This window comes from Phalangium opilio, unplaced genomic scaffold, assembly GCF_054372755.1.
Source record: "Phalangium opilio isolate 3A_F unplaced genomic scaffold, DU_Popi_V2 ptg000002l_1, whole genome shotgun sequence".
Lineage (NCBI taxonomy): Eukaryota > Metazoa > Arthropoda > Arachnida > Opiliones > Phalangiidae > Phalangium > Phalangium opilio.
In genome coordinates, this window is record NW_028324144.1 from 1,349,700 (window position 1) to 1,376,855 (window position 27,156).

Below are 27,156 nucleotides of genomic sequence, written 5' to 3' on the forward strand. Positions count from 1 at the left end.
TTTAAGGAGCTTAGTTGGGATGTAATGTATTTTTAAGCAAGGTTTACTTTCCACTACCAATAATATTACTCCTTGGCGTTTGTATTAGGGGAATGCGACCAATCAGGTTATTGCCGGGAAGCCCCATTTATGTAGCTGACGTTTACATACAGCAACTCTACGAGTTTGACAATATGTTTAGTTTTATTCCAAATTAACTTAGAAATTTAAATTTGATTGCATTAGTTTAAAAAAGAAATCTATTGCGAAATTTAAAGGCACATTTTGACAGGTGAACGATTCTTATCTTTAAAACGATCAAGAGTTAAAATTTCGAAAAGCCAAGGCTTAACGAAAATGGAATGGATTAACTAGGTATTATTTACCATTACCTTGCCTGTGAAGTCCGTAAACTCGCTCGGTGTGTGGGTTTACCGTAATTTTTGGGGTCATTCACATCAATATAGGTTAATATTTATTTGACCTCTTAAATAAAAACACCGGTTCCTGGTTAGATAATTGGAATAGGATTATGTAGAAGCTCTTGGTACCATAAAGTTTGTACATAGAGCAGTTGAAAATGAAACTTCCCGCTAATACGAAAGATTCGAATGTTGAAAAGTCAAAATTAACTAAGAGTAACAAAAAAGACGAGAAGAAAAATGATAATGTAAAGAAACAAAGTAATACAAATGGAGATTTGTCTGGAGAAGAGAAAAAGATCAAAGATCGTAATAGCAATAAGAAAAATCATTCTGAATCATCGGAGAATCAAGATGAGGGTCTAGGAAATGATAACAAAAGCTCAAAAGTATCTGTTAATGGTGGGCCAACGTCTCAGAATATTTCGGAAACTGATAAAGTAAAAGATAAGCCCCATAAAGATAAAATTACTTCCGAAATTTCAAAGAAAGCATCCAATGAAGATGTGAGTTTTACTGACCACTATGGGAACTTTGGTGGTGGTTTTAATACGTTAAATTTAAAAGAAATGTCTGTCTTATGGGATAGGAAACTGAAATATCCGAATCTATTCTTTGTACAAGAAGCAAACCATGGTCTTACCAAATTGAGATTGATTTTACCGCCATAACATTATTTTTCCTTGCTCTTGCAACAAGGTTATGGAGGATTGACGAACCCAGGAGTATTGTGTATGTAAAAGAAGCTTGTATAATTGGAGTAAACGTTTTACTTCAATTTATCGGCTTCTGTAGTTATATTTAACAGTTTTGCATCATTGAAATTTCAAATACTTTTGATTAAAGGTTTGACGAGCTTCATTATGGCAAATTTGCCAGCCTTTATATGAAAAGAACATTCTTTTTTGATTCCCATCCACCATTAGGGAAACAACTTATCGCTCTAGCAGGTTGTTAATTGTTTTCAGTTAATTCTACTACACGCACAAACAGAAATTTGGTTCAAATTTAAGAATGTTTTAGGGTATTTGTCTGGCTTTGATGGAAGCAACCAATTTGATCGAATAGGGGGCAGTAAGATAAAAAAGCCCTTCTTAATTTCAAATTAACAGTTAATAATTAAATTATTATTTTTGGTACATAGCCTATGGTGCAAATGTACCTCTCAAAGCTCTGAGAACAGTACCAGCCTTATTTGGCAGTTTTTTAGTGCCAGTTGTTTACCACTTACTTCTTGAACTGGGTTTGACCCATCGAACTGCCGCTATAGCTGGTTTTTTAATCATAATAGGCTAGTATATTTACGATGTAAGCCTATAACACTAAGTAGAACAGTTTAAACTGATTTACTTTCGTGCTGTTAACGCAGATAACGCGTTATTAACGCAGTCCAGGTTTATTCTTATGGAGAGTATGCTTCTGTTTTTTTCCACCACATCGCTGTTAACATTGTTAAAGTTTCGTAAAATTAACGATAGACCGTTTTCCGTTAAATGGTGGACGCTTTTGAGTTTGACCGCGTTGTCTTTCTCTTGTGCCATATGGTAATAACCTCCCTCAAAAGTGTTTAACAGGATGAGAATAACGTCGTGTTTCGTTTTTCTATAAACTAATCTAGCGTAAAGTACGTTGGATTTTTCACAGCGTTACTAGTAGTGTTTTTAATAGCTGTTGATTATTGGAAAATGATTGGGGATAAGAATCTTTCAAATGTAAGGGAATCAACACCAAGCTGATTAAGTAACGCGAAACGCGAAGTTTTAATTGAAATATACGTTAAATTTAAATAGAAAACGTTATGGGCGCATTTATGTGCTAGAGTTGGGGTTCTTAGCATTCTCCCAACTTTGGTTTACGTCGCGACTTTCTACGCGCATTTGTCCATTTTGACCAAAGCCGGTCCACACGATAATGTTATGACCAGTGCCTTTCAAGCCAGTCTCGAGGTACTTTGAATTGTGCCTGACTTGGCATTATACGCTTCTCTAAATCTTTGATGCTTTAGGGAGGTTTGGCTTCAATAACTAAAGGACAACCTTTAGAAATAGTCCATGGATCTCAAATTACTTTGAGACATACTCATGGACGTGCCTGTTGGCTTCATTCGCACGCTCACGTCTATCCCATTAAATACCCCGATAAACGGGGTAGTTCGCATCAACAACAAGTCACTTGTTATAGTTTCAAAGACGTTAATAACTGGTGGATTGTTAAAAGACCGGAGAAGTAATTAGTTCAATTGTCATTCCGGTGGTGGTGGGATTTCTTAGTAGAAAGAATATTGAAATTTGTCTGTTCTTTAATTGTGGATAGAAACGATTTGGTTGTTTCGGAACCCATAGACCGTGTAAAACATGGAGACGTTATTCAATTGATACATGGGATTACTAGCAGGGCTCTGAATAGGTTGGATTATTTGTTTATTTATAGGGATATGTACAGTGTGTTATGTTATCAGTACTTTGGGAATGGGCATCCCATCGACATTTTCGATGAATCTCTATGCCGATTCATTCCACGGACTTCGTTTAAGCAAACAATTAACACAGTGACGCGAAATTGCATTTGTCAATCACTAATCTATAAAATAGTAACAGTACTATGCAACAGTTTCGCTCTCCGAGGCATTCTGTTACGACTACTATTTCGAAATATAGTTTTTGACACACGTCTACATTACGTATTGTACATCCCTTAAAACAGAGGGGCTAACAGGTCCCTTCGATTAGCCCCTCTAATTTCATTTAATTATTTTATGAGCACTTTCAAAGAATATTTCTCTACGATTTTTCTCATTTAAAGTCACGATGTGGCAGCTCCAGTTTCACCTCAACACCAAGAGGTGTCTTGTTATATCGACTATAACATATCATTCCCCGCTCAGAATCTATGGCGCGTGGTTAGTCCCTTAATTACTTAAAGACGGTTTGACCTCTGATTACAATCCTAAATTCGTTGAAAAATATTTTCAATAGGAGATTTTGAATAAGGATACTGAGGGAGAAGTTTGGCATACAATCCATTCGCACGTTAGACTCGTTCACGTTAATACTTCCCAAGCTTTAAAGGTCGGAATAGTCCCAATATTTAACCATTGAAACTTTGTCGTTAACGTGTGTGAAAACGTGGTAAATTTTTAGTTTAGTGGAAAGCAACTACCAGAATGGGGTTTCAATCAACACGAAGTTGTTACCGACCGCGTTTTGAAACAGGATAATACAGTTTGGAATGTTGAGGAACATAGACATACAAAAAGTATGGGATTTTGTCAATTGAATTGACTTCGTTTGGTTCTTTCTTCATTTTCCGGTATTTTCTCTCTCTATCTGTCTGGTAAGATGCCGATCAAAAAGAACGTGAAAGGGAAATGGGGATGGCGGAGTTCGTTCCGTTGCAACCGACGCAATTGTCATTTTTAGAAAAGTTTTGGGAATTGCAAGTTAGTTATTGAAAGAGTTGGATTGGTTCAGGGCAGTTCTCTAAAAACTTCGTGTTTTATTGTTTTGAAGTATAAAATGTTGACTGTTAATCAAGAGAACGTTCAGGATCATATGTACAGTTCGGATCCTTTGGAATGGTTTCTCATGAACAGGGGAATTGCTTATTGGATCAGTCCGAATAGCAATGTATGAAATTAAAACCATTTTCTCTCTCTTGTGGTTGAACTAAGTGGGAGGGGTTAAAAATTAGCCACGCCTCTTTAGTTCAACCAGAAATTACGATACCGCGAAATGGGGATGGGAGTTTTGATTGTTTCTCTTTATCTATCGTAGGCTCAAATTCATTTGCTAGGGAATATAGTAATATGGCAAAGCGCAGCGGCGAGTCTATTTTTCTATCTTTCATTATTGGCCTTCTATATGGCGCGAAGACACAGATGTTGTTACGACATTCCTAATCGTAGGTGTTCAGTTTTCGTTTTACGAATATATCTTTACGTAACATGTTCTCTTTGATTTTTAGCGATGTGGGAACAGTTTTGTTCGATAGGTCTGGTTTTCTTCGCTGGTTATATTCTTCACTTGATTCCCTTTTTGGTCGCTGATCGAACCTTATTCCTTCATCATTATTTACCCGCTTATATTTACAAAGTATTTCTATTGGCTGCAGTTTTACAGCATTTAGATTATCTTATATGGTAAGACTGATCAATCGGTTTCCGTTGATCGGAAATATGTTAAATCATTTTCCTTCCCATCGTTCGATTTTAGCCATTTAACAAAATCACGTATTATGAAGAGCGTCTTTACGTTGGCTTTGACCTTATGGTTAACCTACGCCATTTACGTCTACTTAAAATTTAGCGTTCTTAGTTACGGAACGACGCATTTATCGGCGCACGACGTGCAGGAATTAAGGTGGAAACCCACCTGGGATTTAATTATTCATAGACCTTAATTAATTAGAGGTTTATAAGAGAGAGAGATTATAACAAACTACTTTATCATTTGTGAAATTATGAAATAGAGATTTACTACTAATTTTATTTTTTAAAAATGTTCAGTATTATCGCTAACTTAGCGATAGAAATTATTTAGCGGAACTTTGATCATGTTATTAATTAACGGAGGTAGGTTTTGGGGGACAAAGAATATATTAATTAATCTGCTTTTTAATTAACTTATTTATATCTTAATTATTTTGTAGAGCGGGGGTTAAAATATATTAATAGTATTTTACGGTTTCTGTTAACTTTTATTTCTTACGGAGAAAAAAATCATGATTTTTAATTAAAAAAATCCTATATTTTTTTAACAATTGAGTTTATTCATTTGCGTTGCGATGAACTTTGTGTGACCAGATGCAATTGCAATTGCAATTATTGCCGTATTTTTACCTATAGGTGCAATACAATGAAGCAAACACTTTTGCAGTCGCAATTTATTTATAATTCTCACAGAAAAAATTTTAACATCAAAAATTTAAAAGAAATGAAGGAAAACATTTAAATTTGCCGTTTTTCCCGTATTTTAATTATAATTAAAATAATGATTAAACTACGGCTAAAGCGGTAAACATTCTGCTATACATCGCGTCGCGATGATCACGATGGTATTTCACCCATTGGTGATCAAAGTGACGTTCGGCTAATTGTCTAATTGCTTTTAAACTAAGATCCGATAATTTTTCATCGGTTGTCGCGCTGCATAAATAAACAACGTTCTTAAACGGAGCGTTTTCGTGATCAAAATACGGATGAAGTACCGAAACAACGTTCCAAGGCGCTTTATCAATATTTTGTATCGCCATGAAAGAATAATTTTCAAACGTTGTTTTAATTTTGTTAGTTATTTTTAATTTTAATTCGTCAATATCGGACGTGCTTTCTTTTTCGAAATTTAAGTATTGTTCGTTGGGGTTTATTTTAGTGGCGAATGTTTCGGAGAAAACGTTCATAAGATGTTGTAACACGTTTTCAGTGTGTTCTTTACGTCCCTCGGTACCTAAAAGTAAGATGGCGGCTGGGCTACGTGGATCGTTTACGTCTAAAACCGAAAGTGTACTGTAGTTTATTGTACGTAAAGATATTTCGGGAATTTCAGGGAAATTTGCTTGGAATTCCGGTAAAAGTCCGGTGAATATTTTAGTCGGAGTTAATACATTTTCCTCTGTGGAAGTTGAACCATTGAGTTGGGTCAAAATGAATTGATAGTAAAGTGCAGCCGCAATTGCTATGACAAGGATTAATAATCCAAATATTATAAGATTGGATTGTGATTCTTTGGATTTGACCACGGGTTCTGATATCTTTTTGTCAATGACATTAGCCTGAAATTAAAAATATTTATATATAATCGCGTGACGTCACTGGTATTTACGCGAAATGGAGGGAGGGAGGGGCGCAGTGACCAATGGTTACAGGGGAAAAAATCAGCCTTCCTACGGACAAAAGTTTTGGTTTCATATTAACCCTAAAGGTAATCTTCCCTTTAAGACTATTATAGAGTGGTACTGAGAGGGGAGGAGCTATGGGGTGGTGACGTCAATATTGGTATGGCCTGAGCTGACAACTTCTAATATGGTCGCCAAAACCAGATAAGAGAGTATGACACTATGACGTCACGAGAAAGTTCGTGGTAGCAGAAGTGATAGAATTCAATTGATTCGAATTTAAGGTCTATATAATTAATTTTTTACAGGCTTGTAAGAATCCTGGAATTTATATTAAATTTTAGCAAATATCTATTTATAATTACCTCGGGTTGTCCTAACGCTCGTCTGACCCCCACCTCATAAATGTTATCAGATTCTTGATGTCCTTGTCCTTTAGGAATTGACGGTTGACCACTTTTCGTTCTAGGTGCTTTCTCGTCTTGACCATCCTGGCCATAATTTCTCTCTGCTGGAAATGATGCTGGACCACTACTATTTCTCTTGGCGGCGGCGGATCCTCGCGTTTCTTGAACCATTTTTGGCTACTGGGTGAGTGACAAGTTTTGTTTCTACTGCAATTTCCGAAATGCGCTACATAACTTCAATTTTTCGAACTGTTGATTAACAATAGTTTTAGTTTCGGAATCGGAACTAAGCACTGCACTATGACAATGACAGTTGGGTAAATTTAAGCCTATCATATATAAGCAGACCGAAACTCAGCGCGCGACATCTGTTTACGAGTAATTAGCGCGTAATATTTATGATCTAAATTAACAAAGGCTTAATTAATTAAGACTAACAAAATTTTTAAATGATTTGAAATGGGAACGGAAGTTATTTTTTTTTTGCATAACTTGTGTAGCAAATGTTTCGGTTTTATAACCGTAGATGGCGCTAAACGCTTGACGCAATCGATATCGGGATATATGATTTTACTCTTGATCTTCTTCTCACGAATCTCTTCCCTAATTCTTTCTCGAAACAAATTAGCGCTTGTAATAAATATTGCTAAGCCTTTTGAATATTTAAAGGTTTTTTTAAACCCCTTGTTCGCGATCCGTTCTTCTCTAGTATGTTTTAAATTTATTCTAGACAGCACCCTCGCAAAGTAAATTCATTCCCGCCAAAATTCCTCCTTGGTTTTACGCGCCTAAAACAGTAATTTCGCGGAATTTGAAGATAAGGATGGTTTCGCTCCTCCTATGCTTTTTCTCTATTTATCTTATTTCTGTTTTGGGAACCCAATCTGTACCGTACGAGGGGAAGGACACTTTTCAAATAGATTTGTAAGTTTAGAAATATATTCACGTGTTCTTTTAGTAAGACGTGAATTATTAATAATATCAAAACATACTGATTGGTTGTGAATTTTGAGTTTAAACTATAGTTGCTATAGTATGTTCAAATATAAAAGTATTATAAAATAATTCGTAGGAAATATGTACTGTAGATTATTGGACGACCTCTTGAATCCACTTCTAAAACTAAAAGTGAGCCGGGGAAACTGGTGGTAGAGTTTCATTTCACGCTATATTTATCTATTCAATTTAGAAGTTGGTGTAACCTAGGAAATTTTAAATCCTCTCTCTCTCTCTCTCTCGGCCGCTCTTCAGTTTCCTATGATTCTCACCTGGTGGTCCAAGCAGGCTTTGCTAGCCGTTATGCGCAATATGGTAGTATGAGACCAGCTCGGGTAATAATAGAAGGGCTCAAGCGTTGTCGATTTTTGCTGTCGTCCCCCCTCCTTTCCTGGCGGCTTTAATCTATCCCCACCTGGTTTGCCTTTATTGTAACATTAAAACGTGCTCGCAGGGTGAGCCGCGTATCTGGCGCCACAGTTTACTCCTGACTCATTCCCGGGACCAAATTGGCCTCCCCTGAACCACCTACAAAACTCTCTTTCTCTCTTTGTGATAGGTAGATCAATTGATCAACACGAAGCTATTAAAATTTAAAGAAATATTACGAGTGGGATTGTGAAGAGAAAGAGACACGTGTCAGCTAAGAAGTAGTTTTTAGATTGTTACTTCACCCACGGTACGTCTACCTTTTAAACAGTGATCATTTTGAATATAGTTAATTTCGAAAATATGACCTTGAAATACCAGAAAGCAATGTAGACCCAGCGCTCGTAGCTTTAGTAGCATCTCAGGGTTTGAAACTGAATATACAAGGTTTTCAGTCTGTTGAATTGCATGTACACGTCACAAATGAATGACTGGCAACACTTGTCCGCACGTTAAATATCGCGTAATTATTTTTGTATCGACAAAGGCCTAGTTTCCCAATCCCCTATTGTGTTTATAAAATGCACGGTCCATAGGAGATAATAACTTCGTCGATTAATCTACATCTGTTCGATACAGTCAGAAACCCAACTTTTTAGACACACACACATCCCATGTATGGGTCTATATTTCCGCGGAAAAAAATTACGTGGTTCTTTTATTACTCTGTTATTAGTGTTTGGACTTTGGTTTTAATAGTATACCGTTATTTCTGCTCTATTTTTTGGCCTACACCTAGAGTCCTAGACTGTAGACACACCCGTAGTATTCGTTTTTACGAACTACTCATCTATTTTTCAACAGTTTGGTTTCCCTAGAGCGGCATCGGGCAGCCAGCGTGTGCGCTCGCCCCATTCTTTTAAATCTCTTCAAAAGCCCGCCAGTTTCCCCTTTTACGTCACGTTTCCCCTCCCCCTCCCTGTTTTTTCTTCCCCGTGCTCCGGTCTTGTACAAAGCGCGGGATTGTGTATGCATGCATTTCCGCGCCTGAATTCGAGCGAGTGACATCACACTGGCGCGAGAATAGAGAGAGCGCGAGCGCGCGTGATCTCTGTCTAGTGTCTACTGCTCTCGAGCTTATTTCCCGCCAAAGCTCGTGATGATATAAAAGGGGTGATTTAAAGAGGCGCATTGTACAGTTGTAAACTCATCCGCGACTCGACCGGAGAGAAATGGTTCTAGCGATGTGTGAAACCGGCCCGTGTCTTTGTTTACCAGAAGTTTCAACCCCTTTGTGTTATAATAACGACGGGACGTAGGATTATCAACGTCTCCTACGTGTTTTTTTGAGTGGAAAGTATCTCAACTTTTTAAGCCTAAATGACACGAACATATCGACGACAGAAGTGTAATTTTGGCGCGAATATGATACGGATAATTCGACCGGTGCATAATCATTGTGGTGCGGGCTTTAATTTAGCGCGAAATCATCATAATTACAGACCATTAGACTTGTGTTGCTGGTTAAGTTTAACGACTCTACTCATTTTGGCGTTCAACGACGCGTCTAGCGTTCACGCCAAAAATCCACGTTCAGCAGGTAGTGTACCTCTTTCGATTTTTCTTTTGTTTTGCCTATTCGCCTACTTGAATAATCGAGTAAAAGGCTTAGCGTTTATTTATTTTTTAATCATAATGCACTCATTTATTACCTTTTGGAAGGCTTATAGTTAGCAAACGCGATGAATTTCTCGTTTTAAAAATAGCCTAGATCGAGTAGAGAAAGATATTTTTGTGTGATCTTATTTTGCCAATTCCATTAGGAAATAGTTTTATTTTTGAATGAAGTAACTCCACCCTTTTAGAAAGTAAGTGAACGTAAATGGAGTTTAGGCATTGTTCTCTAAAATTTTAGTAAGTTCACGCCACCGTTGACAATGTTTTCTCAAAGGACATCCTCTCAAAGATACTCGATCCATTTTAGATTCTTAAACAAAAATAGACAAAATCGAGGGGATAATCACTCGTATGATTCTATAATGCACAGCAATTGAATACAATTTAGTTGTTTAAGGATGCACTCTAAATGGCAAGTGATTTGTCCCTCGAACCAAACAGCCCAAAGCTGTTTCGAACTTCGTTCGGGGTCTATGTTTAAAAATCTTTTCGACGCTCTACTGAACTGTGTTTATGTTTCAAACAGATTATATAAGAGATGCGAGGCAATTTTTTTATTTTGTTGTTTACGAAAGACTTAACTATGATCTAGAACACGCTTGAATAGTCGTGTTTTAAAGGGTTAAAAATAAATCTAAGAATATACAGGGTGTTCTGATAAGTCTGAATACATAAATTAAGGCGTTGATGTTCATTGGGAAATCAATTTTGAGTCAAAAAATGTAACTTCTATCTGTGACATTTTGTATGCCACAAGGGCCACTGTTTTCGAGTTAGAAGTTACATTTTCGACAAAAAAATTTATCAACCAAAGAACATCCCCCTTAATTTATAGAAGCAGACTTATCAAAAACACCCTGTTTGAAGAATGGGAGGTATTATCCTAACTATGATGTCAGATGTAGTAGGTTTCCCACTAGTCTACTGCATGCTTGAAATCATGTAGAATTTTTAGGTAGAGGAAGTATATTATAGTAATCTTGAAAAATGTGTCTCGTTAAATATGCATGTTGCAGTAAAATTGCGGTAAATGTTTTGACGTGGTCTAAAGGCCTGTCCAGACTGACACATTTTGCGCGTTCGCATCTTCGCTGCGCTTGTTTGCAATATCGCTCTGCTGTCCAAATTGGGTTTTCGTTACTTTGCGTCCTCATATCGCGAAGATGCAAATTTCTTGCGACTAGGCCAAGAATTTCGCGCCTTCGCGAGATAAGCACCAATCACAGACGAGAGTACGGGTGGGGTGTGGAGGGTGGCGATTAGTTTTGTTTTTATCACTTTTCACAATGGCGGAAGCAGCGTGCAGCTCAGTCGAGTCACTATTAATAAATATGGTGAACGTAGATGGCGCAATGATTTCTCAAATTTCATTGGCTCTCAGAATAGGAAAAGCAAAATATTTGCGTGTATCTGAACAGTAGGGCAAATATTTTTCATGTACTGTTACGAAGATGCGAATAAACGAAGGCGCGAACACGCGAGCGCGAGCTCAATGTGGACAAAGCTTAATGACCATTAAAACATTTTCCTACTAGTATATAGGCGGTAAACTACTAGATTATTGTAAGTTAATACTATTTCCATATTGATTTTGATACCAAAATACGCAAATCGCCCCAGCCAGCTGACGTAAATCGTAAATTGAACTGAGATACTTAGCTTTAAAATGCCAATATTCATGGATAGGGAGAACTTATTCCTAAGGGGATAAGTTTTCTTGGTTAAGGGTTAAGACCACCGGCATGGACCGCTCCTATTTTTGGAGGTTCGCCCCCTCTGTTGACGATTCCTCGATTCGGGGGATTATAAGATACCGAGCGAGGTTGGGAGTGAAAAAAGGGGGGTTTCATTTTGAGTTTTTTTGGGTACTTTTTCAATAAGAAAAGACCACTCTCCATATATTTTTCGGGATGTAAAGACGTGTTGGTCGGAGTGACCGTTTTTTTGTATTAAAGTTCATGATAATTTTGTGTTTTTCGCTAACCCTTGGACTGAACCATTATTTCGCCTACGAGATTTAAAGGTTTTAAAACTATTCTGTGACATTTTATGGTGCCGAAACCCGGGACGGGAGTTTAGATTAAATTGTTATAGTTAGTTTATGAAAAGTTAGTGAAAATAATCATCATGAGTGAGGAACAAAATGCATTAGATCGGCTAACGCGTAAGAGGGAGAGGACCAGAAAACAAGTTTCGAATACCTTGTTGGACATTGAGAACATTCTTCGCGAGACGCACATCAACGTGACCGATTTAGAGGTAAATTTAGATATCCTCCGGAAGTTGGAAGAGTCGTTAGAAAAACAGAATGCGTGTATAGAGGATTGTCTACCAATTGCGGATCTGGATAAGGAAGAAGGAGATAATCTAGCGATTAGCGCCGAAATAATTTCCGCGAAGACGCGCGCAATAAGAACTATCAGAACAATGGATACAATATCGAATGCGGCGGTCGGGTCGACAGCAAGTTTGAGTCTTCGCCAAAGTACAGGTACTGTGAAGCTACCAAAATTATCAATGGGTACATTCAATGGAGACATTGAAAATTGGAGGGGATTTTGGAGTCGATTCGAAGCCGCGGTCCACGGAAACGAACAGATAAACGCTGTGGAAAAATTCAACTATCTAAAAGGGTGTTTAGAAGGTTTAGCGTTAAAATCTATCAAGGGACTATCCTTAACGGAGGAAAACTACCCGAAAGCGGTCACAATTTTGGAAAACCGGTTCGGTCAGGTAGAAGAAATAAAGACACAGCACATGAATAACTTAATGGAATTAACGCCAGTTACAAGAATATCGGACGTAGCCGGGTTGAGAAGGTTCTACGATGACGTAGAAATTCAAGTTAGAAGTTTAGAGGGATTGGGCCAAGGCCCGGAAACGTACCAATCTATACTTTGGCGCCTGATGATGAAAGGTTTACCTTCGGAATTGAGAGTAGAATTTAGCCGAGTGATGGACAGTGAAACGCCCACCGTAGAACGCATTTTAAAATTTCTAAGGAAAGAAGTGGAATGCAGAGAGAGAGCGTTCTCCCTAGCACCGGCTGCGGAACCCCCACGAGGTAATTTTCGGGACCACACAAGGGACAGGCAAGAGGGAATCTCGCGAAACTTTCGCCCGCGCTATGAAAAACCCAAAGGATTAGTAACTGCTGCTTCGCTCGCGGTATATTCGGAGAAAAAGCCCGAATGTTGTTATTGTGGGATGTTTAAACACCTGTCAGAAAACTGTACCAAAGTCAGTACAGTACCGGAAAGACGGGCGCAACTGAAAAGGAAAGGTAGATGCTTTATCTGTACCGAAAAGCAGCACATGGCCAGGTATTGCCCAAACAAGAAGGAATGTCCACGTTGTGACAGGTTGCACCACGTATCGGTGTGCGATCAAGAAGGCGGGACCGAAGAAGAATCGGGGCGAACCGAAAAGGCAACCCCAGGAGAAGCGATTCAATGCTCTTCCGTATTGAAACAAGATGGACGACCGAATACTATCGTTTTACAGACAGCGAGCGCGATAATAACACCATCCGAAATTGCACCGAACCAACCCACTTATCAAGTGAAATGTTTCTTCGATGGAGGAAGTTCAAGAACCTACATCCGGGAAGACATCGTTCAGAAACTAAAACTGAAACCGACTGGTCAAGAAACCCTAACGGAGTACAAGTTCCAAGACACCGAAGGAATCGAGAAAAGGTTCGACAGAGTCAAATTCCTTCTGAAAAACGTCAATGATTTAGACCAACGGATAGAGATCGAAGCGTTAGTTGTGCCTGACATTTGCAACGCCTCAATTAGCGTACCAAAGGAGGAAACGTTGAAAGAATTGAATACAAAAGGAATCAAATTGGCGGACCTAGGAACGAAGTTACCCAATGGGCAGGAAGCCAAGGTCGGAGTCTTAATCGGAAGCGATTGGTTTTGGGCTCTAGCGACAACCAAGGTTGAGCGATTATCTGGAAGGTTGGCGGCCATAGAAACAATACTGGGATGGACCATTCAGGGTCTCGCTACTACAGTTAACTCGAATGTAGTAGTCTCAAATCAAGCTGTATCCATGAATGTAATCACAATGGAAGAAAAGATATCGAATCAAATAAAGGCGTTTTGGGAATTGGATTCAATCGGCATCAGCGAGCAAGGGATGAATGCAACCGAGAAAACAATTGAAGAAGAAATTGTCAAGAAATTCGAAGAGACGATTTACTTTGAGAATGGTCGCTACGGAGTGAGTCTTCCATGGAAAAATAACAAGGAGGCTCTGAAAGATAACAAGAGTGTGGCGATCCGAAGAACCCAAAATCTATTTAAGAAGTTTCGATCCGACCCAGTTCTACATCATGATTACAGTCAAGTAATTAAAGAGCAGCTGGAATCTGGAATCATAGAACCAGTGGTGGAAGATCCGAGCGCGGGAAACCCAGTCTATTACCTGCCTCACAGAGAAGTGATTAGAAGAACTAGCGAGACGACGCGTATCAGAGTCGTATTTGACGCGTCATCGAAAGTCAAAGGAGCCTTCTCATTAAATGACTGTCTCTACGCTGGGAAAAACATGAATCCAGAGCTTTTGGACCTTCTGGTCAGGTTCAGAAAGCCTCGAATAGCGTTTACTGCAGACATAGCGAAGGCGTTTCTGCAAATATCCTTGAATACTAATGATCGAGACGCTCTGCGTTTTCTGTGGAGGGACGGATCACCGGAAGATATTTCACAGCCCTTCGACGAATATCGGATAACTCGAGTTGCTTTTGGAGTCACTTCGAGTCCATTCCTTTTAACCGCGACGATCAGGCATCACCTAGATCAGAATCAAAAGGAAAATCATGTCATCTGCGAAGCTATTCGAGAGGGACTGTACATAGATGATCTAGCGTCTGGAGCCGATGACGTAAAAGAAGCTTTTGATTTATCAATAGGATGCAAAGAAGTCATGAGCAGAGCGGGAATGAATTTGCGAAAATGGAAAACAAATTCAAGAGAACTAAGAGAAAAATGGAATGAAAATATGGGAAAGTCAGAGGATTTCCTACTAACAGACCCCAGAAATCCGGATTCAACCATCTTAGGCATAAAATGGAAACCAGAAAAGGATTGTTTGGCATTTGACATGACAGGTCTGTTGGAATTTCTGGTCGAGAAAAAATGCACCAAAAGATTCATTTTACAAGCAGTAGCCAGGATATTCGATCCTCTGGGCCTACTAGCACCCTTCACGGTTCGAGGAAAATTTCTATTCCAAGAACTTTGGCAGAGAGGTGTTGATTGGGACGATCAATTAGACGATGAATTGGTAAAAATCTTTGAAAACTGGTGTCAAGAAGTACCGCACCTTGGAAAGATTGAAATCCCAAGGCACTATTTCCAAGAAAGGAGCGAAGGTTCTACCATACCGTACAAGGAACTCGTTTGTTTTTGTGACGCAAGCGAAAAGGGATACGCTGCTGTGGTGTATTTACGGTACAAGACATCGGAAGGGAAGATCGGAACTACTCTAGTGGCAGCTAAAAGCCGAGTAGCGCCTCTGAAGAAAACCAGTTCAAAAAATAAGAAAATCACGACCACGAAGATCACACTGCCGAAACTAGAATTAACGGCAGCCCTACTAGGAGCACGGCTAGTAAAATACTTGCTAGAGAAAGATTTTACAAGGGAAAATCCCAAATTGTCAATGTGGACGGACAGCACCATAGCTCTGGGATGGATCAAACATTCACCAAACAAGTATTTACCCTACGTCAGCAACAGAGTAAGCGAAATCCAGAGTCTAACGGACCCGACTACTTGGCACTACTGTCGAGGGGTTAACAACCCCGCTGATTTACCTACGAGGGGAAGAAAAGCAGAAGAGCTTCTCACTCTCAAGTTATGGTGGGAAGGGCCACCATTTTTAAGAATGGAGGAAAAAGATTGGATTAAAGAGAATCCAAGCCCGGGAATTTACCCAAAGGCTTGCGATGAAGAACTTAGACCGGCGTTTAAGGATACATACCAAGGAGCCTGTATAAGCGGAAAGGAACCTGAACCCCTCCTCGACCTAGAAAAGTTCAGCACTCTAAAGAAAGTACTACGGGTAATGGCCTGGGTACACAGATTCGTTGGAAACGTCAGAGCGAGAGTGTCAAAGAAGAAAGAGGAGTGGAAAGGGGGACCCTTGGATGCTGAGGAAATAAACAAAGCCGAGAGGATAGTCATCCAGCAAGAACAGAAAAGAGATTATGGAAACGAAATCTCAAAAATTAAGAATAGACAAGAAATTTCGAAGGAATCGAAACTATATCTACTAGACCCGTTCCTAGATGAAAATGGACTACTCAGCGTTGGAGGTAGATTAGAAAAGTCGGAATTCACGTATAGAGAAAAGCACCCCTGGATATTGGACCCGACAAATCAACTATCTCGTTTAGTCGCAGATTCCTGCCACCTAAAAACAATGCACGGAGGTCAAGGAATGACAATGACGCATCTGAGGGAAAGATTTTGGATCCCCAGAGCACGCCAATTGATAAAATCAAGAATCAATTCTTGTTTAATCTGTCGAAGATTATCGGCCAAGCCAGGGAAACAGATTGAAGCACCGCTTCCGGCGGACCGGATTAGAAAAGCCAAACCGTTTGAAATAACCGGGGTGGATTTTGCTGGACCACTACATACTAAAACCGGCAAAACCACAACTGAAAAATCTTATATAGCTCTCTTCACCTGCGCCGTCACGAGAGCGACGCATTTAGAATTGGTACCAAGCTTGACCACGGAAAGGTTTCTCCAGGCTTTTCGGCAGTTTGCCGCCCGACGGGGAATACCATCAACGATCTATAGCGACAACGCGCTCACGTTTAAGAAAGCCTCCGAAGACTTAAAGATAATTTGGAAAACCATCCGAGATCGGGATGTAATGAACTACTTTTCGGAAGCCAGGATAACGTGGAAGTTTATCGTTGAACGAGGAGCGTGGTGGGGAGGATGGTACGAGAGGATGGTGGGGCTAACAAAGATAGCTCTAAGGAAGGTTTTAGGTAAAGCCAAACTGGACAAGGAGGAGATGAGGACTCTACTGGCAGAAGTGGAGGCGATTCTGAATTCGAGGCCTCTCACGTTCACCTACAACGAGAAGGACGAGCCCTCTCCTTTAACCCCAGGACATTTTCTAATCGGAGATCGACTGACGTCACTACCGTCGAGAAAATTCCCGACCAGCGTAGTCGTCCCGTCAACTAAGAAAGAGTTGACTAATCGCTTAAAGTATCAACAGGCGCTTCTGGAAAGAATCTGGCAAAGATGGAACAAGGAGTACCTTCTGGAGCTTCGCACTAGTAACGAGAGGAAGCCAGCTTCTAAGGGGACCGAATACCAGATCGACGACCTGGTGATGGTTCAGGAGGACCGTACCCCGCGTATGTTGTGGAAAACTGGACTGATAGCCGAATTATTTAAAGGACGCGACGGAATTACAAGATCGTGTAGGGTTAGATTACCTAACGGAACATTTTTGAAACGCCCTATACAGTTGCTCTACAAATTAGAAGTTTTAAATTAGAATCCATTTGTATTGCATGTTGTGTTTTATTCTGTATCATTTTATTGGATTGTTTGAATTTACTTGTATTGGTATTAAGGGATTAATTTGAATTTAAAGATGAACTTCTAAAAGTTCATGGGGGGAGCGTGACGTAAATCGTAAATTGAACTGAGATACTTAGCTTTAAAATGCCAATATTCATGGATAGGGAGAACTTATTCCTAAGGGGATAAGTTTTCTTGGTTAAGGGTTAAGACCACCGGCATGGACCGCTCCTATTTTTGGAGGTTCGCCCCCTCTGTTGACGATTCCTCGATTCGGGGGATTATAAGATACCGAGCGAGGTTGGGAGTGAAAAAAGGGGGGTTTCATTTTGAGTTTTTTTGGGTACTTTTTCAATAAGAAAAGACCACTCTCCATATATTTTTCGGGATGTAAAGACGTGTTGGTCGGAGTGACCGTTTTTTTGTATTAAAGTTCATGATAATTTTGTGTTTTTCGCTAACCCTTGGACTGAACCATTATTTCGCCTACGAGATTTAAAGGTTTTAAAACTATTCTGTGACACCAGCCATGTTTGGAAGCTATGGTAACCAACGGAAGGTACACGTCAAAGCCTAATCATAGAATTTTACTCTTAGTTCTGAAGAGGATCGTCAAAGAAGAAAATGATTTTTGCGATCAAATTAGCATAAATTATTAAATTAGGGAATACATTGCTTTATACTTGATCACTATATTAGTTGACCAAAGAAATCACTCTTGCCGGTTTTCAAATCCCTTATTAAGTTTATAAGATCCATGAACTGGAAGCAAAATTTGTAAGCTTGTAACACTTTCGGGGGAACTAAACTTTTCAGTCCCGGTATTTTATGAATATTTTAAAACAAAAATTTTACTCCAGACTGACGTAACATATTAAAGTTTATATTAAATGCAAAATTATATAAATATATACCTACTGAACGTAATGTCAAGGTGTCAACTTTTACCGCGCACCTGTCTAGCTAGATTCCCCTCTCAAAATTTTTAAAAGCCAAGGCTTAAGATATGTAAATTTGGGTCATACCATGCAGTAACTTTCCTTACTATATAATCTACCCAGTACCGAGTTTTAAACTCGACCAATGTTTTTAATTCGTAACCTTTAACCTTAACACGAATTGGTGGAATTTAAGAAAGGAACGGAAGTTACTTCCGATGCAAAATATATTTATTTCCAGTTTTTGTTTATTGGTTATCTATATGGCGTTATAACCAGTTTTTATTCGTATTTCCGTTTTTAAACCCCCGCCCCACCCCCATTATTGGTAGCCAATCAACCAGCGATTCTTAATAGACACTACAAGATACGATAGATACGATTGGGTTAATCCGGTGGCAAAGCTTGTTATTTATATATTGGCCTCCTGAAACCAGTAGTAAACTATAGGCCTAGTGAGAGCATGGCCCGAGCTCTATTTATCCGGCCATTCCACTGAATACGTAATCTCGTATCCGCTTTGGCTATTCCACAAATTCTCCTTGGCTTCCTATTAGGGCGTTGAGGTATTGAGAGCCTTGTTTGGACCATTCGTGCTAGTTTACGTAACGAGCCTTCAGAAGCCTGCCATTATGTCAAGGGGGCCAATTGACGGGACTCAATTTCCAGGTAGTTGTTGGAAATTTGTCATCTCAGAACGCTGACTGACTGACACCCAGGGACATTTAGGTTTTTTCTTTCTCTAACCATAGTAGTCTTTGTGTGGCTTAGAAAACAAGTTAAAATACCCGTAGATATAATCATTATACTATAGTCTTTTGGTAGCTTAGAGATCACCAAAGTCCCTAAATTAAAGCCATAGTAGTCTTTGTGTGGCTTAGAAAACAATTTGAAAATACCCGTAGACTAGATATAATCATTATAGTCTTTTGGTGACTTAGAGAACACCAAAGTCCCCCAAAGGAAAGCCACTGTAGTCTTTGTGTGGCTTAGAAAACAAGTTAAAATACCCTGGCAATAATCATTATAGTCTTTTGGTGACTTGGAGATCACCAAAGTCCCTAAATGAAAGACATAGTAGTTTTTGTGTGGCTTAGAAAACTTCAAAATACCCTAGCAATAATCATTATAGTCTTTTGGTGACTTAGAGAACAGCAAAATCCCCCAAAGGAAAGCCATAGTAGTCTTTGTGTGGCTTAGAAAACAAGTTAAAATACCCTGGCAATAATCATTATAGTCTTTTGGTGACTTAGAGAACACCAAAATCCCCCAAAGGAAAGCCATAGTAGTCTTTGTGTGGCTTAGAAAACAAGTTAAAATACCCGTAGATATAATCATTATAGTCTTTTGGTGACTTGGAGAACACCAAAATCCCCAAAGAAAACTTCCATAGTCTTTGTGTAGCTTAGAAAACCTCAAAACGAGCGTGGGAAAACAATAATCCTTGAGCGATTTATAATATATTGATCATATTTTCAATACATAGAAATGTCGCTTATTATAATGTAATGAGCCTTGGGCCGAAACGGACTCATTATATTAATTCCTATTCCATTTTAAACCGCATCTATATTCATCTCGATAAATACGCATAGGCCTAATAATATCCCGAATTATTAATGTACGCCTCCGCCATTCCACCTCTGATGACGTCTGCGAACAAAGAGATCCCCGAACAGTTCAATTTTACTGGAATTAATTAGGACAGACATTTAAAGCGCCGAAGACAGACAGACGTCTCATTTTAAGTCTTAGTTTTAGTCCAGTTTCGAAACTTAACTAGATACAATTTCCCCGGCAAAGAACGTACTATTTTCTTTTTTTTTAACCATCCGCCTAAACTTAACGGGTCACGTCACGCGTCAACATCACATCCCCCTAACCAAAACGTCAAGGAGACTTTGCTAATTCAATTTAATTTCCAACTTTTAATTTAATTCCTTTAAAACGTAATTGAGATAATTAAGTTAATTACTCGGCGGAATAATGTAGGTAGGCATAATTGGAATAGACACGGAAGAGAGAAGGAGCTAGGGCGTTAAAGGTTCATTTTAAAGTTGAGTCTTGAGTGTGAAACGAAATATACTTTCATAACTTTTAAATAGATTAAGATTAATATAATAAACTTGGTGTTCGTTAAGAAAGGCGCAAAAATTATACGAATTGAAAATTAAAAAAAAGACATGTACATTTTCAGATTGTTACAATTCTGGTTCTATAAGAGATACGGGGAAGTCCTTTGAGTATGTTGTAGCCCTATTTCTAACGATACTAAATACTTGGGGTTACAAAAATCAGGACCCGAGTAATTAAGCTAAATATAACATCATAAACTTCCTCTCCATAGTGTTAACATGGACTTATTTACACGACACCTTTTAACTCCGGTTCTCTAAGAGATACCGGGATGTCCTTTGACTATTTTTAAAATCCTATTTCTATCCTTTCAAGATCGAGATACTAGATACTTGGGGCTACAACAATCAGCAGCGATTGGGCAATAACTTATTCATTATTCTACAAGAGCTTAAACTCCCTAATGGTTAATTTCCACGCGATCAGTGACGTCTGGATTATCCCCTTTCTGGTATTATCCAGACTAGACGCTAATCATAAGCTGCACTGAATATCGACGTCACCGATCCCATGTTTAGACGCTAGCGGCCTTATTCGACAAACAGGGATTAAATAAAATTATAAACTTTAAATAGGTTAATTAATTAATTTAAAAGATGCATTATAACGATTAATTGCTTTTAAAGTTCGTAAGTACTTAAAGTTCTCATTGCATGGGAAATAACATAATAATTACGGACATGGTAAGTTAGATTAGGAATAATTTATATATGTTTGTTATTAACCATGGCTAATGCAATTTAAATCTGGCGAATTTGTACTTGTTCTCGTTATAACACTGTATGGTGACCACAACAAACACCACCGCTAACTGGACCACAGTAGATCCATACTTCGCTTGACCACTGACTATATACTGTTCTCCTCTTTGCTTGGGTCACCTTTATCTAGTTTTTAGGGCAGGCAGCGTTTCCAGTCGTTAATTTTGAAGTCCAAGGTGTCTGGGTCACGGGGTTAAACTGTTGTTCTTGATAAATGGGTATTCGATCTAACCAACCAACCTTGTGTAGTTCACGCATGGGAGCGCTTCTGAAGTTGTGGTTGTCCATGCTGGTTGGTATGTAACGTGTGAAAATAATTCTAGAGAAAACGCTGTTGACCTTTCTGACTAAATGCATGTCGCGTTATCGAGTACGACATTCGTTATTTGACGAGTGCCGAATCCGAATCAGTAACTATACTTTGTGTTCGAACACGAAGTAACCCATCCCACTCGCTATTCGGCGAATAAGCAACGGAACTCTACTCCCCGAATAACGAATGTATAGAGGCGAGCCCAGCAACCCCAAATAGTTTTTAGTTGAAAAGAAAAAAAAGAAATGGAGAAAAATCGAATGGAGGAAGTCGAGGGGGGGGGGGCGAGGAAATTCACTTTAATTAGAGCTGGAAATCAAGGCGTTGTTTAATCTTTTGGGCCTTTTTGCTCTTTGGATTGCTGTCAGGGCCCTTTTGGAGTTGTATTAAAGTTGTAAACTCTTTTCTTTTTTTTAATGTAAGGGTAATCGAAAATGAAAAATAATCAATTGTTAAAGTTCTTATTTCTCTCTTGTACTACAATTTAGGGACTAGCTGTACCACCAAGAGGGGGCTCAGGACGGAGGGGGGGACGAGGGTGTGGGTGTGGTGGTGAGCTTTTTGAAGGAAAATCCATTTTGTGTTAAGGCTCTCAAAAACCGAAAGGGCACTTTTTCTTCATTAGAAAAGGCCGCTTCCCCTTATAACTCTCTTTCTCTCTCTCAACTACTTACACTCTTCTTTTTCCCAATCCAATCCCGAACCTATCCGGCGAAATCCAAAGGGAGGATGAAACTAAAAATGGATGGTTAAAATCGAGGGGTTAGTTACTCTGAGGGTTATTTAATTAGTGTACCTGTATTAAATAAAGGGATTACCTGAAATTTTTAAAAGCAATGTTATCTTGACTTAATTTCCAGTAATCAGGGAGGAATCTCAGAGTGATTAGCCCCTCGGGGTCAATGACCAATTAATTCGCAAGAAGCGCAGATTCCCAGTGCCGTATTTCATAATTGCGCATTTTCTAATGAATCACGATTGCGCGTTAAGAGCTGCTTCCTGGATTACAGTAATTTTTCGTAGTCGGGGTGATTAGCCCCTCAGAGTGAATGTCTGCTAATTCATTCGCGAGAAGCGCAGATTTCTACGCTGTAATTGAACCATTATATTGCGCGTTTTACCATACGTTAAACGCGGTTTCCGCTGCTTTGATACTTTCGGCAATTGGAAAGTTAACCAGGACGTAATTATGAAAGATGTTGTTTATTTTCTTTGTTGACGCGTGTCAAAGACAAAGTCGACCTGAACTCGTGATTTTTTAATGAGAGAACCTGAGGGAAGTAAATATTTAAACGGGCCGGATGTATGGTTGGTATGGTGAATTTGTTTTAAAGTTAAGTTAAGCCTAATGATAATTAGTTTGAAACATTTGGTGGGCGATTATTCACGTTTCCCTTTGATCATTTATTACATACATCTCCTCTTTAATGCTAAGCCTAACTTCTTGCTCTCTTTCTCTCTGTCTCTCTATTTGATGTGGCTCCGTCGGTCGGTGGGTGCATAGACTCTCTTGGTGGTGGTGAAGGGTTTTAGGCTTAGCTCCGCGTCGTTCCCTCTTTAAAAGAGAAAGACATCAGCAGCGAAGACAGTCCACCCGCATTTTTCTCCTCATTTCTAAATTGCCAATTTATCGATTTATCCCTTTTTTTTCTTCTCTCTCCCTCTCTTTCTCTCTTCCGCTACTCGTCTAGTCGTCTTTAGATTTTCTTTATAAAAATATCGGATCGTCGAAATGAACGAATGGGAACCAATATATTTTAGTCGTGACTTTTGTTGCCAAGAATTTTAACCCCATTTTAAGCCTGGTTCAACCGTAATAATCTATTGGCTTTATGTTCAAACTAAGCCCGCGTTTTATGTACAGTTGGGCCCTCAAAGGGGTGGTGCCTTGCCCCATATGGCTAACCGACAGCGCCCTGTACTAACTATTACCGTTAACCGAGCTGCGAGTTATGGTTTGAATTAGTTAATGATTTCCTATGAATATTATTCATTTCTTTGTGGAAACCTCACTTGAATCTTTCTGTTTACTTGACTTTTATTGGAGTAACGTGTCCCGAAGCCTGGACCTTATTTTGGCCTACTTTTCACCTATTTTCAAACCACATGTTTCAAGAGAGAGAAATGAAGGTTTCTGTTTCCTTGACTTCACTTTATTTTTGGAGCAAGGTGTTCCGAAGCCTGGACCTTATCTTTGGCCCATTTTTCGCCTATTCCTCACCCATTTTCAAACCTGTTTCAAGGTCGTCTGCTAGCTCGAGAGAGATGAAGGTTTCTGATTCTTTGACTTCACTTTATTTTTGTAGCAAGGCGTCCCGGAGCCTGCATGGTCCTTATCTTTGGCCTATTTTCGGCCTATTTTAAAAGCTATGAAATGATAAAAATAACCGCATCCCATCCCACGCCTCCGGGAATGATTTGTAGTATTTTTATGATACCAGTGTAGATATCGACGGAAGAGGATCCACTGAAAGAGATGGGGGACCATAATGATGGGACGTTTATCATCGTGCATGCATGGTTCAAATCTAAAAGTGTTTTTAACTTTTACTCGTAGAGAGGCAAAACCAAAGGCAAGGCCTTCCTTTAGGGGATGTAGTAAGTTGGTCCTTGGAGTTTTGGGTTTGAAGTACAGGGGGTTATGGAAAGAGGGAACTCACGCGTGGTCCTCAACTGTGGTTGGGGGTTTACGTAATTGTTAAACAAAGTTTTGGGCGCTGTTAAGCCTATTTTAAGGCCGGAATTTCAATTCAAAGTTCAGAGCTGCTGGAAAACTATAGACGGCCTGAACTTCGCTATGCAGCTTGTATCTTCGTAATGGTTCCTTGCCCTGATGGACTCCTACACCACCAGTCCAATCCAGGGTGAAGATAAGTGTTGAAGACAAATAGACAATCACAATTGACCCACATGATTTAGATATTCTAGAATTTATTGGGAGTTTACGTGTTGGACTTTATAGGACACTTTGAAAGCCATAGAGGAATAAACTTGGAATCATTTTCTTGGAAGCGGAGCGTGGTTAGGGTTAGACCAAGGCCTAAGTCTAGCGTCGAACTTTATTTCTTTTCGAATTTGTCGTTACGTTATAATAGATTTTCTTCCGCACTCTCTCTCTCTCTCCTTAAACCTAACCTCTTTCTATAGCGTATTTTGATGTTTCTCTCTCTTTCTGGCTTCAGTCCTAAATACCCGAGAATCGATGACAACCCACATAGAAATATATATATCTAGAAAAAAAAGAATATAAAAGGTCGTAAACGTTACGTATTCACCTCACCAAGAAGTAGATTAGACTCCAGTCATAAGAAGTTACATTTAGCGTCCCATCTCTCTCTTGAGTTCAACTTCAGTTCAATGTTTCAGACCCTCTAGTCAGGCAAGGTATTGTTTAGTTCTACCAGGAGTTCATAATAACCCCCCTTCGGGGGGAAGTACGAAACTTGCCATAGAGCTAATAGTAAAAATCGCGAACAACAAGATTTTGTCGTTGCGCATAGAAAGGACTAGCCTGTTGATGGACATACAATTTTACAGTAGATTGTAGTTGTATCTATACTCCTTGGTTTTAGTTCCAAAACTTCCGTTGGCTGGGATCTCCGTCGTTAAGAAAAATGGCGAGTATGTGGACGTAGAAACACGATTTAATTCTTATATTAAAGATACTGCGATTGAATTTGTCCATACCGTTTTAATTTAACCACGGAATTCTCACTCACACATATCACAACAAAACATTATTGACGATCGTTTAAATGTTTTGTAGAAAACTAGGAACCATCGCAAAGCCAACTTCTTGGCCAAGGCTTAATGTACACCGTGCCGACAGACGCGACTCGCGAGCCATTTTAGGTCCGAAAATCACAAGATAAAAATAGTACTAAACCGGAAAATGGGAAATTAATGCGCGCGGGCGCTAAAAATTGGGGTAACTATTTCTTTGGGAGTTAAGCGGTGTATAAATCCGCTGAGCTTTACGGCGAAACTTTGTTGTTACGGGCTTTTTAACCAGTTTCGTACTTCCCCCCCGAAGGGGGGTTATTATGAACTCCTGGTTCTACACAGTCTCTTGTTTCAATAACTCTCTGCATTCAGTGAAAAATTCGTTGACCCTATTTTAGCCATGTCCCGCTTAGATCTTTGAAGACTGTTGACTGACCAATGGTCTGGTGACACCGGAGGAACTGCAATATTTTGATGATTTGTAGTTTCCAAACACGCATTCTTAAATTGTTGATTTAATGTTATATGGAATGAATTTTATTTTTGCCAGAAATCAGGGATACTTGCAAGGCTTAATTGAGTAAGTTAAAGTGGGTTAAAATACCGGTTTTTCTTGGTATTTTTCCGTGAAAAACATTGGGTATTAAAAGGTGGTACGAATTCTTATTCAGAAATCTAACTGCAATCAACAACGGACCCTGTTAATTGCCGCCTTCTCTTACTGGTTGGTGAAAGTGGATAGATTTACTTCAGAGTTTAATTTACTTTTGCTTGGCGTGGATTTTTTTATGAAGGATTACGACACCCATAGAATTTTATATTTTTTCTGAAATACTTTTTTTTTTTTCTTGCGTCGTCGAAACGATTTATTTGCGTTTTTGGACGTCGGCCGCGTTTTTATACTTTGCAACTTATTTTTGCTATATTACCCGGTTTACCCCTTTCAGCTTCAACCCCCCCCCCAGCCCGCCTTGATTCTCCAAAAACCCAGCAAGAGCTATTTACGACGTCTAAGCATTTGAAACTAATAAAACCAACCCTAACTCGGGGGGAAAAAGGGTTTCGTTTAAAATAGAAAATAGCGCTTCGTCTTCGTTGCATCTAACTGAACGGATAAAAATTTTATAACCCTTTTGCCGATATAACGTGTATCGTATCGTGCCTTCTATCGTATTACCAACACGGAAAACCCATTTTTGGGAAAAAGATGTATTCGAAAAATTGTAACATACATCCGTCCCTCGGTAACAATTTTGAGAATCATCCCGAGTTTGCTGTAATGGGGAAGCTGCAAAATCATTTGGGTACCATTATTTTTTTTCTTATAAAATCAACTATAGACTGTTCCATTAATTCCAGAAGACTACTTGGTCACCTTCTTGGGTTATTTCCATGGCGCCAAAAAGCACCGCTAGAGGCAGCGCGAGTCGGTTGGCTAGCCTCCCGCCGCGTGTAGTCACGGACTCGGGGCCCCCATGTAAGAGGGAGTCTCCCGCCCCTGTGTGTTGGTTTCTCTCCCAAGTAATGAATAGACATCTTCGTTTCTAAGATGGCAGTAAGAATGTTCAATACATGGTTTTCAGGCTAGGAGTTTTGATACCATTTACACTGCAGGAGGTGAGGTTACTTGGTGCTGCACTTTGTCATCCAAGTAGCCAGGCATGTAAATGGTATCAATTCTCTTGGTCTGAAAACCATGTACCAATCCACCTTATTCCCATTCGCCGGAAGTTAGGCTTATCTCAGGATTCGTGGAGGGGAGTAACGGGAAGAAATTAGTCTGTCGTCTGCTACAGTACATATTTTTTGCCTTCGTAGCAGACGACAGACGAATTTCTTGCCGTTACTCCCCTTCACGAATTCCGAAATAAGCCTAACTTCCGGCGAATGGGAATAAGGTGGATTCAAAAATTCGCCCAAAGCCCATTTATGCGATATCCCTACCATTTGGAGTAACAATGTCCAGACTGCAAATTTGCAGCTTCGTATATGCAACGGAGGGTTTTCGACCGGGCACTGATTACCAATTAAATATTAC

At 39.4% G+C, this 27,156-nt stretch overlaps 3 protein-coding genes across 5 annotated transcripts in view; 2 read left to right on the forward strand and 1 right to left on the reverse strand.

Annotated features, from left to right (window-relative positions):
* The first annotated feature begins 219 nt into the window (after positions 1-219).
* rt (Protein O-mannosyltransferase rt) lies at positions 220-5,119 on the forward strand. 2 transcript variants are annotated; one of them, XM_089870844.1, is made up of 19 exons: positions 220-354; positions 447-907; positions 991-1,133; positions 1,248-1,351; positions 1,425-1,475; positions 1,546-1,692; positions 1,771-1,945; positions 2,020-2,113; positions 2,192-2,347; positions 2,407-2,627; positions 2,715-2,807; positions 3,204-3,300; positions 3,377-3,469; positions 3,542-3,656; positions 3,740-3,840; positions 3,911-4,027; positions 4,175-4,301; positions 4,365-4,539; positions 4,613-5,119. In XM_089870844.1, the coding sequence occupies exons 2-19, from the start codon at positions 560-562 to the stop codon at positions 4,797-4,799; spliced, it is 2,544 nt and encodes an 847-aa protein (XP_089726970.1). In that variant the 5' UTR covers positions 220-354; positions 447-559; the 3' UTR covers positions 4,800-5,119. The 2 variants fall into 2 exon arrangements, with proteins under 2 accessions (XP_089726970.1, XP_089726971.1); XM_089870845.1 differs by having other exon boundaries at positions 270-400; positions 495-907.
* Positions 5,120-5,264: 145 nt separating this feature from the next.
* On the reverse strand, positions 5,265-6,962 carry LOC149718174 (uncharacterized). Its single transcript, XM_089870865.1, has 2 exons — positions 6,599-6,962; positions 5,265-6,170 (listed from the first exon to the last, which is right to left on the reverse strand). Exons 1-2 carry the CDS (start codon positions 6,809-6,811, stop codon positions 5,394-5,396), a joined length of 990 nt encoding a protein of 329 aa, XP_089726991.1. The 5' UTR covers positions 6,812-6,962; the 3' UTR covers positions 5,265-5,393.
* Positions 6,963-7,115: 153 nt separating this feature from the next.
* Positions 7,116-27,156, forward strand: part of LOC149718175 (uncharacterized) — a 126,096-nt gene continuing 106,055 nt past the window's right edge. For both annotated transcript variants that reach the window (XM_089870855.1, XM_089870856.1), the window contains exon 1: positions 7,116-9,605. In XM_089870855.1, the coding sequence (XP_089726981.1) occupies positions 9,386-9,605 (220 nt within the window). In that variant the 5' untranslated portion in view covers positions 7,116-9,385. The remainder of the gene's footprint in view (positions 9,606-27,156) is intronic.